A 15,628-nucleotide genomic window follows, 5' to 3' on the forward strand; every position below is an offset into this window, starting at 1 on the left:
AGTTGAAGCTTGACGGGAGACGACACCCGTCGAACCTGAGAGAACTAGAGCGGTTTGATCAAAAAGAGTGAGACAAACTATCAGTGGAGGAAAATAGAAACCTTATTCAGAGTTGGAGAAAGAGCTTGAATGCAATTATTGCCTACAGATACTAAATATTAAGATTTTTATTTGTTTCATTATGTTAAAATAATATGTTGTAAATCAAAAGCAAAGTTTCAGTTATATTCAATGCCACAGTGAAGATGAAAAACACACTTTTAAATGTTGAATGGGTGGAGGGGATGACTTTTAAACCTCAAAAAAAAAAGAAAAAAAAAAGAGCCAAACTTGACATTAGGTGACAACACCCATCAAACCTGAGAGCAACCAAACCAATTTTATATATTCAGTTATATTCAGTGTGAAATTAAAAAATGATGGATACCTTATACTTATGTCAGTTTCAATTTAATACAGACACAATTTAGATTTTAATAATTGTGCTATCTAAATTGCATTCTATTGTCTGACCCTCAATATAATGACAATAAAGCTACTACTACTTATATTATATACAATATAATGCACCCGAGTACGCCACCATCACCCACTATGACCTCAATAACAAACATAAACCTGAATCATCACCTTCCTGACAATATTAACAACAACTGAAACTGTATAAGCTTCTTTAATGTAGAGTTAAAAGCAGAGTTTTTGTATTGGATTGAATTAAATTGCACAGGTCTACCTAATAAAGAGGACAGTGAGTCTAAGTTTTTACTATTATTGTTCTTATTGTTTTTATACTTATTATTTATTCTTCTTTATTGCTGCTCTTATATTCTATTTTGCTGTCCACTTGCTGCTGTAACAATGCAAATTTCCCCATTGTGGGACTAATAAAGGAATATGTTATCTCACCATCATCCACCATGACCTCAAAAATAAACATAAAACAAAATCATCACCTTCCTGACAATATTAACAAGATAATAAGATTGATAAATGTGGAATATAAAGCAGAATTGTTGTATTGGATTGAATTGAATTGCACAGGTCTACCTAATAAAAAAAGACAGTCAAGATCAAACATTCAACAACAAGAACAAGAAGATGAAAAAGACACTTTTAAATGTTGAGTGTGTGGTGGAGGAGTGGATGACTTTTAAATCTCAGTAAAAAAAATTGTGTCACAACTTCTTATTATAAAGGGGTTTGTGGTTATGGGTGTTAAAAGAGACTGTATTGTGAAGGTTAGGGTTTCCCTCGCTGGTGACGTAACCTCTGAGCTGGATTACGCATACGTGTGTCATTGGCTCACAGCGACGCACCAGGCCTGTAGTTTGAAAGCTGTCTGGGGCCCTGGCTGGCTGGCTGGAGCTGCTGCTGCTGCTGCTGCACAATTAGCCCACACTGCGAACAAAAGTTACACGATTTTTGGAGACACAAATTCAAACTATTATTGTGAGCTCATTTTTTCCACCGTGGGGAAAGACGCCTACTGCTTTCTGATTTTACCAATGTAAAGGTGGCGGACTGGAGCAACAAACCCCCTGACAGGATTATTAACAGGAGCAGCCTTTTTTTTAATCGTTGTTGTTGTTGTTGAATGGTGTTTTATGTTTTATTGCATCTTCACTTGAGTTGCCTTGAACAACAACTCTCCACGCAAGGAGAGAAGAAAGCTACAACTCGTGTGCTGTGCTATCCACTTCCTTGTTGTTGCACACTTGGAGAGAGAGTGAGAGATGGGAGGCTAAGAAGTTTGTGAGTTGTGTTTTTTTGTTTTTAAACATTTTTTTAAAAAACTTTCACTTTAACACTATTCGGTTAATGGATATATATATTTTTGCACAAAGGCGTCAACATTTCAAGAGGAGCTGTATGGATTTTTTAACCCTGTGCTGCTTTGACCATGAATGAAGTGGACTAGTAGTAGTAGTAGTAGTGGAGGAGGCTAGCTTAGCATTAGCCTCAAGATGTCCGTCCTCTGCTAACTTAACTACACAATGGTTGAGTATCGACTAGCTTATCTAATTAAACATCATAGTGTGGCTTATGTCGTGTGATTGAATCTGTCGGCATCGAGTGTCATGAATTATCAGCTGAGGTAACTCCAAGCTTTTTTAAAAATTTCTTTATATCGGGTTTTTTTTCTCTCAGCCGAGCTAGCTTCGTGATGCTAACCGAGTTAGCTTCGTGATGCTAACCGAGCTAGCTTCGTGATGCTAACGCTAAGCTAGCTGGCTGGCTAGTCTTAAATGTGAATATCAGTTAACTAGCCCTGTTACAACCCCGCTAGCCCAAATGTTTTGTTCCACAGTTTCCACAAAGTAAAGTACGTAATATATATATATATATTTTATATATATATATAAGATTATTCTCTTAAATCGGGGTGGCTGTAAAGTGTAGAGTTCATTTTTTTTGTAGTATAAATGCCTAATTCAGAGGTGCTACGTGAGGGTCGGGGACGCAGCCCCTCCACGCAGAGAAATGCTAACAGGCAGGACAGGCGCAGTAGTAAGCCGGGGAGCGGTGCTGCTCAGCGGGACAAGCACCGGGACAAGAGACGCTCCTCGGCTTCCAGGAGGAAGAAACGCAGGCAGGCCAAGGGCAGAGACTTGTGGCATGTGGGTGCAACAGGGGAGCCGGGCAATGACCGAAAAGGCACTTTTGTAAAAGAGGTTGAACTGCGGACATTGGTGGAGTATGATGACGTGAGCTCCCAGTCAGAGAGGTTTTCTGGGAGTCCCTCTCCTAAACTTGACCCCCATGCTGACCGGCTCTCAGTGGAGAGGCTGAGCGATGTTGACTTCGGTGACTGTAATGGACCAGCATCCCCTCGCAGGAGTCACCCAAGAGACAGGGAGGTAGTCAGCCTCGCCAAAGACGAGCAAACTAGAGGACCAGCTGAGAGGAGCAAGCAAGACAAGGAGCCTAGCAAGAAAAAGGACCGCCAGAGCCGAGAGAGGGACTCCTCAAAAGTTAGGAGTGGAGGCAGCCTGAGTGGCTCTAAAAACCACAGAGACACTACGAGGAGCAATGACAGAAATGGTAAAAGGACATCCACAAGTCAGTCCTCACAATCTGCAGATAAAAGGGATTCAAAGAGGCACAGAAGTAAAACAAGATCTGACAAAGAGCCCCCATCTGCATACAGAGATGCTCCGCAATCTTATAGAGATGACCGTGAAGACCTCAGGCCATACAGGAGAAGTCCTGGATTCAAAGCCGAAAGTCCCTATGGGACATCATACTCATATAGCTACCAGTCGCCCGGTGGTTATAACCAGCTGATATCTAAGAGAAGTCCAACTTATGGGAGCAAAAGACTCTCTCCCAGTTCCAACTATTACAGCCGGGATACAGATATGTATGGGGCGTATGCCACCAAGTCACCCAGTTCATACTCCAGCAACAAAAGGAAGAGGTCCCCCGTGAGCCCGGCCAACTGGCGCAGGTCCCCGAGTTACGGCCGACACAGTCCATATGAGCAAGGAGAGTTTGGTTCGAGTCCTTATGGAAACCGCCGGAGATCACGAAGTCCATACAGAAAGTCCATGAGCCCAAGTCCAGATGTCAGGTGAGGGACTTTATAAAATGTGTATTTTATTTGTTAATTAATTTGATTTGTAATAATAAGGAACACTGATTTATAATATGATGGCTTATGAATGAAATTAGCCTCTTAATGAAAGGTGTTGACGTAATGTTATGCAACCCAAAGAAAGACTTAGTTATAAATGATTTATATTTAATATGGCTTCAGGTTTTTGTTTTCATTATTTCTGGCTTGTATATTCTTTAGCAAAAGTCTGGTTATTGTGCAGCTTGTTTTATGTTTTATTACACGCCATACATAAAAACACATTTCAGAACTGTAATATCCACCAGATCTAATGAAAGTAAGTCAAGCGTAAAGTTTATGATGTAAAGACAAAATCTAAAAAGTGTGTTCCTGTTTTTTTTGTTGACTTCCAGGCGATCTGCCAGGTCCCGTAGCAGAAGTCCATATTCATCCACTAGGCATTCACGCTCTCGTAGCCGTCACCGCCATTCACGCTCCCGCAGTCGCCCCTCTAGTCTTTCGCCGAGCACCCTCACCTTTAAAACCAGCCTCGCTGCCGAGCTCAGCAAGCAGAAAAAGGCCAAAGCGGCCGAAGCGGCTGCCAAGGCCAAGAACTCAAGCAACACTTCTACACCGACCAAGAGTTCCTCAGCCTCACACCAACCGAGTCCTAAGTCCAATCACACATCCAGAAAGGGCCGCCCTCCCTCTCCTCCCCCGCCAGAGAAAGGTCCCAGAACTCCAACGTCCAGCCAGCCTCAGTCCCCTTCCGACCGGTCATCTAAGAGGACCAGCGAGCACCAGACCAGCAGGGACAGAGACGGAAAGGGGAAAGATGACTCTGTACATCGGGATAAGAGGAAAGCACCAGCATCGGGACAGGTTAAAGACAAGGAACGACCCACTGGTCCGGTCATTTCTAATATGTCGTCCCTACCGTTGCCCCAAACAGTTCTTGAGCACATGGATAAAGGAGAAAGGTATGTGTGTGTATGTCACTGGGTTATTTGAATATTTACACATGATTGTCATGACTTACTCACTCTCTTTTGTTCTCTGTATCTCCTTCATTTTCCTCTTATCAGCTTTAAAGACAGCTTGCTCTCAGGAAAGAAAAAGTCAGATCGGAAGGCCCGTCAACTTCTGTCTGATTTGCCTCTCCCGCCTGAACTTCCTGGTGGCACGTCCTCCCCACACAGCCCACCCGATGACAAAAAGTCTCAAACACTGCGCAAAAGACCTAAGTATGTTAAATTCCATTCAATGTACAATACAACATATTTCCTGTGCCTCTTGTTTTATTTTGTATTCATATTTATAATCCGTATTTTACTTGTAAATCACAGAATTTGCGGCCCAAGATACGGTGAGATTAAGGAAACTGAGATCGACTGGGGGAAACGCTGTGTGGACAAATTTGAGATTATTGGAATCACAGGGGAAGGTACCTACGGTCAGGTGTACAAAGCAAAAGACAAAGACACCGGTGAGTGATTTAAATAAACAAGGATCGCTCCTTAATGTTCCTTAAATGTAAAATAAAAATGAATGATGATACCCCTCTCTATTTAAAGTAGTTATTACTGAGAATCTGTGCAGCTGATTGAGTTTTTCTCTTTTGTCCCCCCCTAGCTGAAATGGTGGCTTTGAAGAAGGTTCGATTGGACAATGAAAAGGAGGGCTTCCCAATCACGGCCATCAGAGAGATTAAAATTTTGAGGCAACTCAACCACAAGAGCATCATAAACATGAAGGAGATCGTCACAGACAAGGAGGATGCTCTGGACTTCAAGAATGATAAAGGTATATAAGATATGTGTTTGCTCTCACAACATACTGAAGAATATGAATAAGGCTTCTTTTTTTGGATGGTTTTCTTAATCTCTTTTCCTCCATTCCAGGTGCTTTTTATCTGGTATTTGAATACATGGACCACGATCTGATGGGTCTGCTCGAGTCTGGCTTGGTCCACTTCAACGAGAGCCACATCAAGTCTTTCATGCGACAGTTGCTAGAGGGTCTCGATTACTGCCACAAGAAGAACTTTCTGCACAGAGACATCAAGTGCTCCAATATTCTGCTCAACAACAAGTAAGTCCTCTGGGATTTTTAAACTCACACAGAATGAACGCTACTGTTGAGCTTTATTACATTGTAAAGCACATTTTCCCAACTAGACTTAATCTTTATTTTCTTTCTCCTAATCAGAGGTCAAATAAAGCTCGCAGACTTTGGTCTTGCTCGGCTGTATAACTCTGAAGAGAGGTGAGCCTCTGATGTTCTACCTTAGACACTCATTAAACCTCACATACAAAGCTGTCTTTCCTTATTAAAGATAATATTTACATGTATTTGCAAACATAGCTTATGATTTACGACGGCCACAAACTTACTCGTATGTGTTAATCTCACTTCCAGTCGACCTTACACCAATAAAGTGATTACACTATGGTACCGTCCCCCGGAGCTGCTCCTGGGAGAGGAGAGGTACACGCCAGCGATTGATGTGTGGAGCTGCGGGTAAGAGCAGGACCGATACTGAATCAGTGTATTTATGTTATTTGATTGATAAGTGAGTGAGTGGCACAGTTTGGTTATGATAATCAAGGATTATGTGTTGGATTTTGTTTCTATTACAGATGCATACTTGGAGAGCTGTTCACAAAGAAACCAATCTTTCAGGCTAATCAGGAGCTTGCCCAATTGGAGCTCATCAGGTATGTTTATCCAAAATCATTCAGAATCCTAGACTGGTTCTTTAATCAATTAATCAATCAATCAATCAAACTTTCATACAGACCAGTGTAGTCCAAAGTGCTTTACAGTTGGCTGATTGACAAGCTGATAATAAGAAAATAAAAGAATAAAAATTTAAAAGACAAAACTGGAGACTAATGCATGCAAGAGAAAATAAAAATGCTTAAAAATTTCAATAGAATAAGTAAAATAAGATTATTAAAAGTTAGAGTGATAAATTAGGTTAAAATGGATTAAAAAGACAAAAGAAAAGTAAAATAAAAGATGAATAATTAATAAAAGCTGGACTAAAGCTAGGTCAAGAGAGAGAGATTAAAAGACAAATAAAATTGATAAGAAGATAGAACTATAGAATGATAATAAGATACCCTAAAATAAAGTAGACAAAAAATGAAAATTATTCATCAAAAGCCTGCCAGCATTAATATAGTGCCGCTCCCCCTTGAACCAGAGACATACACTTGAGAAGACATCTCAGCTATTCTTAAGGAGTGAGAAGGAAAATCTCTGCTAATTTGCTCAGTGATGGTCTCATTTAACCGTAATGCCTCACAGCCCAGCCATAAATGTGTTTTAATTAACACAACTTATTTCACATTACTGCCCTTGTTAGAAGAAAGGTGAAAACAGTCAATAATTCAGTGGAAGCAGCGTCTTGTGCTGAGGGGGAAACCCTAAAACTTTGTAGAGGAAGCTGTAAAGTATGCAGGCTTTTATGAAAATGGATGTATTAGGACTATATGATCTCTTTTTAAGCATTTCATTTAATTCTTTCTGTCTCCTCACTATTTTTTACTTAAAATTTAGGGTTACTTTAACTGTTATCCACCCCAACAACACCAAGGCAAATTCCATATATGTGCAAAACCTACTTTACCTACTAAAATTTAGATTCTGATTAACTTTCTTCTCTTTGCTTATTTATTCACTTAGCCAGTTGGAACATTTGGGGTTGTGTAGGAGGAGATAAAATTAGCTCAGTGAAGACAAATGTGACTCACTGTAAAGTCACAAGTCAGTTATCTGTTTGTCAGAGGTAATTTTGGGAAATGTAGTCACTGATTTAAGTAGAAATTGTTTCAAAAATCATCAGCGGAAACATGAGGTAAGCTGGAAGAAATGACAGAAAGGTAACAGACCAGCTGAATACCCTTTTTATATATTACTTAGTTAAATTAGTAAATAATAGACAATCAGCATCCAGACAGTGTCCACACATTGCTGCACTCTGCTTTAAACAAATAAATCTCTGTCTTTTAGCCGAATATGTGGAAGCCCGTGCCCCGCGGTCTGGCCAGATGTAATAAAGCTTCCCTTCTTCAACACCATGAAACCAAAGAAACAGTACAGGAGACGACTACGAGAGGAGTTTGCTTTGTAAGTTAATGTACATCATGTGTATTTATAGATTTTATGGTTTGAGCCTTTTTTCTAGCTATTTCATTTTACTGAGAATTTTGTTTGTTGTTCAGCATCCCTCCGTCTGCCTTGGACCTGTTTGACCACATGTTGAACCTGGACCCAAGCAAACGCTGCACGGCTGAACAGGCGCTAGGCAGCGAGTTCCTCAAGGACGTGGACCCAGACAAAATGCCCCCACCAGAGTACGTTTTGGTTCACGTTGCATCACCATGTTGATCCTGTTTTTGTTATTTTCTTAATCAGGTTTACAGACTCTGTCGCACTTCTCACCGCGATGATTATTTCCATTTCTCCAGCCTTCCTCTGTGGCAAGACTGTCACGAGTTGTGGAGTAAGAAACGCCGGCGGCAGAAGCAGATGCCGGAGGAGCTGGCAGCACCTAAGGCGCCTCGTAAAGAGCTTGGCCTTGACGACAGCCGCAGTAACACTCCCCAGGGCTTCCCCGCTCCTGGGGGAGTCAAAGCCCAGAACGCAGCTGCCACTGCACTGCTGGGTAAGTTTGACCACTGTTTATATTTGTACTGTCTGGGGAAAAGTATCATTTAAAAAAAACAATACCAGCATCAATCCAAGTTCCCTTTAAAGACGTACTGATACCAGATGAGTACTTCATTTGAGACCCATTATATGAATTGAAGCATTAAATTGCATAAATCCTCCACATCTAAATGATTAGATTTTTACACAAATACATTTTGAAAATCTTCAAATTATTAATATTTAACCCTTGCATTGATTGGCTGTGAGCAAGTCGATACAAATTGTAATACTTTCTAGCTCTGGGTGCAAAGAAGATTGAGGTATTTTGATTTCAGTTTATACCGTAAAGTTATCAAGCACCGATACCCAGCCCCAGTACTATCATATTGTGACTTGTCAGTTATTTGTAAAGCACTCTCAACTTGCACTTACCAGTATGAAAGGTGTTATACAATTCAATTTGGATTATAGTAATGCAGTGCAGTCAAGTATAAACAGAAAATTTGTTAAAATATGCAAATTTAGTCAGACTAAAATATTTAATGACTTTTAGAGATCATAAAAGGCTGGAGTAACTGATCTTGGATCCAGAATGTCATTTATTTATTCGCTCACTCAGTTTATATGTCTTTCCTACGGTACTGACCATACACGTATGTCATGTATATAGAGAGCACACTGGACAAAGCTCCTCTCTTGTTTGCTGCTGCCCTGTGTCTGTAGGGTGCTCCATATCTCAACACTGTTAGTCCTTGTTGTAGGGATGAGTCGCCTAGTCAGACATACCTGAAATCTGACGTGTTTTAACTTGCCATTAAAAAGGAGCATACACCCTGACACACTGGGTTATAACATATCTTTGCTCTGTCTTCTTGCAGATCCAAAGGGTCCAAACTCCCAGTTGACCCAGGAGCAGCTGGCGGTCCTCCTAAATTTCCTCGGCCAACCCAAGAGTGCAGTGAACACGGCCCAGTTTGTGCAGACCATGAGCACCAAGGTCAACCAGGAGACATTACAGCAGCTCTCCAAAGCGCTAGCCCCCACCGACCCTGCAGAGCCACCTCCTCCTCAGCCTACGCCCACCAAGCCTCCCCAGCCCACTGCTCCAGCAGGAGTGCCCCGCACACCCCCGATGCCCAAGCCTCCTTCCCCACCGATGTCTGCACCGTCGAGTCTCCCGGAAGGAGAGGCTGCAGCTGCCACCCAGACAGCCATGACAATGCTGCTGGCTCAGCTTCTGCAGGCTCAACAGACTCAGAGGCAGGAAGCGAGTGATGGTGGTGGAGAAGGGGCGGAGAGCACCAACGCTGCTGCAGGAGCACCTGGGGGTCCTCCTCTTCCTCCAGAGGTCAAACAGCCTCCAGAGCCCAGCCCTGTCTCTCCAGGTAAATCTAAAGCTATTTATGAGACAGTGTGAAAGTTTAAAACGTTATAAATAATTCATATTACTGAAAAGAGTTTTTTATCGATCTCTAAAAACTGATAATGCCAAAAGGGTCACAGTTAAAATTCATTACCATCCAGATAAAAGGAAATGTGTGAAACATAAATCCTTAACACTTATTTTGTCTTTCAGTGTCAGAGGTAGGTGGAGTATCCATCCTACCCCCAGACCAGAGACCACCTGAGCCTCCTGAGCCACCTCCACACGCCGACCTGGACTACCGGCAGCCACCGCCTGAGCCCAAGACAGGCCACGCTCCCCCCATCGCATCTACAGGTGGAGGTGATGGAGGGAGACCGCCGGAGCCGGATTATCCACCTCTCCCCACTGCAGAAGGACCCGGATACGGGGGAGACTACAGCCATCCACCTCCTCCGACCTTCACTCCCGCAGGGTTCGGGGAGAGCTACATGGGTCACATGTTGGGTGGAGGCCTGCCACCTCACGCTCTGAGGGACGTGTTTAGCGGGCCGGGCCAGGCCGCCGGCTCCTCCTCTTCCTCGACTGCGGGGGTTTTGGCCCCGGCCCACCCTGAGCCCTTCCCTCCGAGCGCAGGAGCCACCGGAGCCAGCAGCATGGTGTTCACCGGGGACAAGGACCACCGCTTCGAGTACAATCACAGCCCCTTACACGTGGAGGGGCAGCCCAACCCCAGCGCGATCCACCTGTACAACCACAGCATGGCTAGAAAGGATGGTGTACCTCCTCCCCCACCCATCCAGGCACCAGGCCAATCTTGGGGCTCCCCTTCTCAGGTCGGGGCTCCGCCACTACCCCTGGGTTTTGTCCCACACGTGAACTCGACAGCAACAATCAGAGGACGAGGCCTGCCTTTCTGATAGACTGGTAATATGAAACGGCAGTCGTAACAATGTACAAAGGCTCGAGGACTCGAGTTGTGAGCCTGGAGCCTCTCAGGCCAGACCAGAGAGGATCTGGAGATGCACACTCAATTTGTAATAACTTAATTCTGTGTAAGGCATTGTATTCCTCCTCGATCTGGAATGCGGAGTACGTTGCAGAAGGACAGCTGAATAACACCGGAGGAGCTTTTCTTGCTCATACCATTTTCATATTTTTTTGTAATCTATTCTGCTGTCTTTTAAATTAAACTTTTACCTTTTTTGAGTGTACATTTATCAGGCCGGGTAAAATTTTAAACCTCTACCTTTTAGCCTTTCTGTAATTTGCTCCAGGGCAGAGTAGTATTAATGTTTTGCACTACTGACTGAAGTAGGCGGAAACTATTTTAGCTATGAAAGGAAACGGATGATGTGCTTTATCTGCACAATTAGGATTATGACCAGTAATGTAGTTTCCTCTTCTTTTTTTTTTTATGGCCATGATTATGTTGAAACAAGGATGGCTCAGTTGACTGGGTTGATGGCAGGGAGCTATTTGATGAAAAAAAGAATAAGGACTGTTAGTTCCTGAGAGAGAAAGAAAGAGAGAGACTGGTAGCACTTGGACAACTGCAGCAAATCTGATATCTGACTTACTGGAGAAAAAAGGCTGTTTTCACTTTAAATTCCACATGCCTTTTTGCCAATAGGTATTGTAAAATCATGAGCAAAACAAACACATAACCCAAGTTGGAAAAGTAAAAAAAATGTCTTTTTTTTTCTCCTTTTTTTTTTTTTTGTACTAAAATGATTTTGTCCCCCACCCTCCTCCTTTGGCAAATGTTTATTAAAGAAATGCCAACAATGTATCGCTGTTGTGTGTTTTAATTACTACAAAGATCATCTTATCCTGCTGTGTTGAATAGGTGACATCATGAAATCTACCACTAGATGGCAGCATCTTGTCAAATATCACCACACTCTGACTGAACTGTATTATGTGCTTATTGCAATGGATGGATTTGGTTCCACTGCTGCAGGTAAGTGTATTTTCTTGTCACTTTAACTCAGAAGCAATACACCTAAGCCTTCAACCACAATTAAACTTAATCTTGACAGTTTGAGCAGATTCACCACTCATAAGATGACAAGCTTCTTGAGGAAGTCGGTGTATAATGTGAGTAGGGGATATTTCGGCACCAGTTGTAGCATGAAAACTCATACCTGTGATGTTTTTTTAATTTTTTTTTTAAAGGCTACACTTCTTTATCAAGAGAGGAATGGCTAAGAAGACGGCAGCACACACCAACATAATACACAGCCTCAAATACAGATACAAATCAGTGTGACTGTCAGGAGGAAAGGGAACGTTAGAAAGGATGATAGCTCCCGGTGGACTCGATCCTCAAGCACTTTTACTTTGAATTGTGTGGAAAACAGTTTCCAGTCCTCAACGCTCCCTCTTAACGCCAACTTTGAATTCCTTCTGCGTGTCAAATAGACCCTTTTGCCATTTTTACTTTTACTTTTATCAAAAGAGTTGCTGCTCTTAAAGAAAATAGTTGAAATGATTATGTCAGAGAAAACTGGAGGTTCTCAAATGTAAAAAAAGCATCAAATTAGTGATTAACAGTTTAAACATCTAATAAATGATCAACATCAACATTCAAACTTCTAAGAAAATGTATCTGGTTGTTGTAGATTATGAATTATTACGTTAAAAGAAAAAAATGAATTGAATCTAGTTAAAAATCATCACTTTTTGCTCTCCAGTCACTCTAGATCCAAGTGCTAAGACTCAAAATATTCAAATATATTGGCAATTACCATTTCACCCTTACATACTGTTTTTATTCTGACCCATAATTAGTCTCTACATCTATTTACATTCATAAATTCCTCATTCTGTGAAAAAAGGCATTCACACAATCATTATTTTATTACATTAGGAGAATTCTCAATAAAAGAAATGCGTATAGGGTGTTTTTACAGCTCAATTTGACCCTGAACAGGCTGCATAACAAGCTTTAAACACTACAAGTGAAAGGTAAAGCTTCACAGGACAGGAGGGGGTTCGGCATCGCCTACTGTGATATTCTGCATGCTAAAAATGTTGAGACACATTCCTCACACATCTGTCCTTTGTTTTAGCCATTATAGCCACATCTGAATTCGTCACGTCACGTCGCTGGTGATGAAAAAGTTATTATCTCAGAGGGGTTCCGTCTTGCAAAGCTAATTCAGAGAGCAGGATGGCAGCTCGTCTGTGATTAATACGGCGTGAATGATGGATTGCTGGAAATTTACGGCAGCTTCAGCGAGACTGGCAGCATCATATTTTCGGTGACTGATTGAAACAACAGTGAATGTTTAAAGAGCAGAAGAAGAGAAGAGGCAGCGTGAGTCAGGCAAGGTATTTATGGAGAATATGCAATGCAGATTTGCACGAAAAGCACAGCATTCACATTTTTTGGTGAATTGATTTAAAATAAGACTCTAATAAAGACTGTAAAATGACAGATTTCACTTCCATCTAATTTAGTAGAACATCCCACCTGCCTATAAACCAGTAGCTCCTAACCTTGGCACCAGGACGGCCCTTGGGGATCCATGGATAAATCTGAGAGGTCACAAGATGGTGAAATGGTAAGAAATGAAGTTTTCTACACACAAAATCATGTTTATTTTTTATGTCTTTGCTCTAATTTCTGCTTTCTTGTGATGTTTTGGATATATTCACCTCCCTGGGCTTCTAAGAATCTTTTATATGAAACAATCTGAGATGGAAAAATGACTCTTGGGTTGGACTGCTCTTTACCCACAGCCACATTAAGGGGTAATGTTGCCTTAATTGAAGGGTTTACCAACCAAAAAGTTTGGGGACCACACTTCCCATAGTGGCAACATCAATAAATGTCCCTAAAATTTATACGAGTTCAAAGCATTTCAGCTTTCATCAGCCATCAAAAACAATCCCACACCAAACAGAGCTACAGTGTACAGCAGGTGAGCTGATGACCTATAGTCACATGAAAGAAAAGGATATTTCTATGAATCCTCACAGAATACCAAGGAATAAAACCTCTGTTACACCATGCAACCCTAATAATATGAAACCTTTTATCAATACAGCACTTTTAATGGCACTCTTAATGTTTTACATAGAGAAATACGTTGGCAAAAAGAAGTTACACACAATAGAGGAGCAGCAGAAAAAGACACAGCAGGAAAGACGAAGTGTTAAAAGTAGAGAATAATGGACAGCCTCATTTGAAAGTGTCGGAATAACAGTCAAACATTTGTTGAAAGCAGCTTGTGAAAGGTGAGGTTTGAGAGCTTATTTAAAACTAGGGAAGATCACAGAGCTTTGAATGTCCATGGGGAGAGATTTCAGAGAGTCGGAGAAACAATAGAGAAAGATTATTGATTCCATCTTAAAAAGGATTTGAACTTGAAGAAAAAAACAACATACATAGTCAAACTTTTTCTGATTCTTAATTGAAAAAGCAAATGTGAAAAAGGGTAATGGTCAGTGAGAAAATCTACCTGGAGTGGGAATATGGACATTACAATTGCTTTTTGCTTTATGGACCCTGAAAGCATCGCCCATTTTTCATCCTTTGTCTGTAAAAGAAAAGAAGCTACTAATGAAATATCAGAAAGAGATTAAAAAAATCCCAAAAAAACAACAACCCCCAAAAAACCCAAATGCACAATGAATGAATAGTTTCCTTAAATCTAATGGTAAAAAAGTGGTTGCAGGGAAGGGCACATAACAACCAGGCTGACAGGAAAATTGTCAAAGAGACAAAAGAAAAAGGTTCCTCACAGCATGATCCCTCTTTTCTGGTGCATGGTGGTGTTTACTGAGCCCCCCTATTCTCTAACTCTCTGTCAATCACACACAGACACACAGATTTCTCTTACTAACACTTAGAGGGCCTTAAATTGTCTAGATTCATTCACAAACCCATAACTAACCAAGAAGCTTCTGAAAAACAAAGGGATCAGCAAAACGCCACACACACTTAACTTCACACACATGCTCATGGCAGCACTTTGCAAACACTCACATTATTTCTATAGCAACTGCACCGCCTGCTTTTTGCCACAGTGTGGAGCTAAAGGACTGGAGTGAGAGAGCTGAAAACTCAGAAGCATCTCACTCCTTCAACTTAGATTTCATATACACTTGCAAAACAGAAAAGTATGACCAAGATATACCGAAGCCCATAAATGTGAACACGTTAACGCTTGTGTCTGACACGTAGAGCAGGTGGGAAATTCATTTTTTTTACTTGCTTCAGTGCACGAGGGAGCTGGCAGAGGGATGAAGACTTTCTTTAAACTTCCTTAGCTGCTTGCTCTTGATGAAAATGGGAAGCAGCCAATTTCATTACGATCCACGAGCTCATCATATTTGGCTAATCAGAGACTTACCTAGAGTTGAGCTTGTTAACTCATTAAGTCCTCTGCACTGTTCCAAGGTGGCTCGAGGGTAGGAAGAGGCGCTGCTTGTGCTAACTGTTGACAGTTGAATGCAGGAGGAGAAAAAATAATTAGGAATTAAGGATGATTTATTGAAGAATTAAAGTGCTGACTTTGAATTAACCTTTGAGATTCTGCAGTAACTGAACCATAATGTGACCCACAGTGCATCACTGCACCTTAGGCCATACTGTTCCTTAAAGAGGTGAGTCAGCTGAACTAATGGCTGTTTAATGGCCTCTGGTCAAACCTTGTTTTCTTTTTGTGTCTGTGTGTGTATGTGTGTGTGTGTTTAAAGAAAGTGAGACACACACACACAGAGAGAGAGAGAGAGAGTGAAAATGCATGCAGCTGACATTTTTAGATAATGTTTTGTTTACAATTTTCGGTTTTATTTCTGAGTGATTCCCTCCCGGGGGCTGTGTTCAAAGTAGTTTTTAATTAAAATATGAAATCTAAAAGTGGTGGCAGTGAAACAATAGTTGTGCAGTCTTCCACACGCATGCACAGCAAAACTTTCGTAGTGTCAGTAATTACGCCTGAAGCATATTATTTAAGCTCAGGTAGAAAACCAACCATTAACGTGACTACATTACAGAGTGTTAATCTCTCTTAATGAGCGGTTTCTTTTTAAGGACA

General features: G+C 41.4%; 1 protein-coding gene across 1 annotated transcript; it reads left to right on the forward strand.

Moving 5' to 3' along the window:
* Positions 1–2,385: 2,385 nt before the first annotated feature.
* On the forward strand, positions 2,386–11,362 carry cdk13 (cyclin-dependent kinase 13). Its single transcript, XM_053342468.1, has 14 exons — positions 2,386–3,571; positions 3,970–4,536; positions 4,642–4,800; positions 4,903–5,042; positions 5,189–5,359; positions 5,458–5,647; positions 5,765–5,821; positions 5,975–6,076; positions 6,196–6,273; positions 7,574–7,690; positions 7,786–7,917; positions 8,032–8,228; positions 9,094–9,600; positions 9,792–11,362. Exons 1-14 carry the CDS (start codon positions 2,424–2,426, stop codon positions 10,496–10,498), a joined length of 4,272 nt encoding a protein of 1,423 aa, XP_053198443.1. The 5' UTR covers positions 2,386–2,423; the 3' UTR covers positions 10,499–11,362.
* Positions 11,363–15,628: the final 4,266 nt, after the last annotated feature.

This window comes from Scomber japonicus, chromosome 21, assembly GCF_027409825.1.
Source record: "Scomber japonicus isolate fScoJap1 chromosome 21, fScoJap1.pri, whole genome shotgun sequence".
Lineage (NCBI taxonomy): Eukaryota > Metazoa > Chordata > Actinopteri > Scombriformes > Scombridae > Scomber > Scomber japonicus.

Coding starts and splice junctions, on each gene's coding strand:
- cdk13 (XM_053342468.1), top strand. CDS start 2,424: ATGCCTAATTCAGAGGTGCTACGTGAGGGTCGGGGACGCAGCCCCTCC. Junction 3,572..3,969: donor AGCCCAAGTCCAGATGTCAG/GTGAGGGACTTT, acceptor GTTGACTTCCAG/GCGATCTGCCAGGTCCCGTA. Junction 5,043..5,188: donor AGCAAAAGACAAAGACACCG/GTGAGTGATTTA, acceptor GTCCCCCCCTAG/CTGAAATGGTGGCTTTGAAG.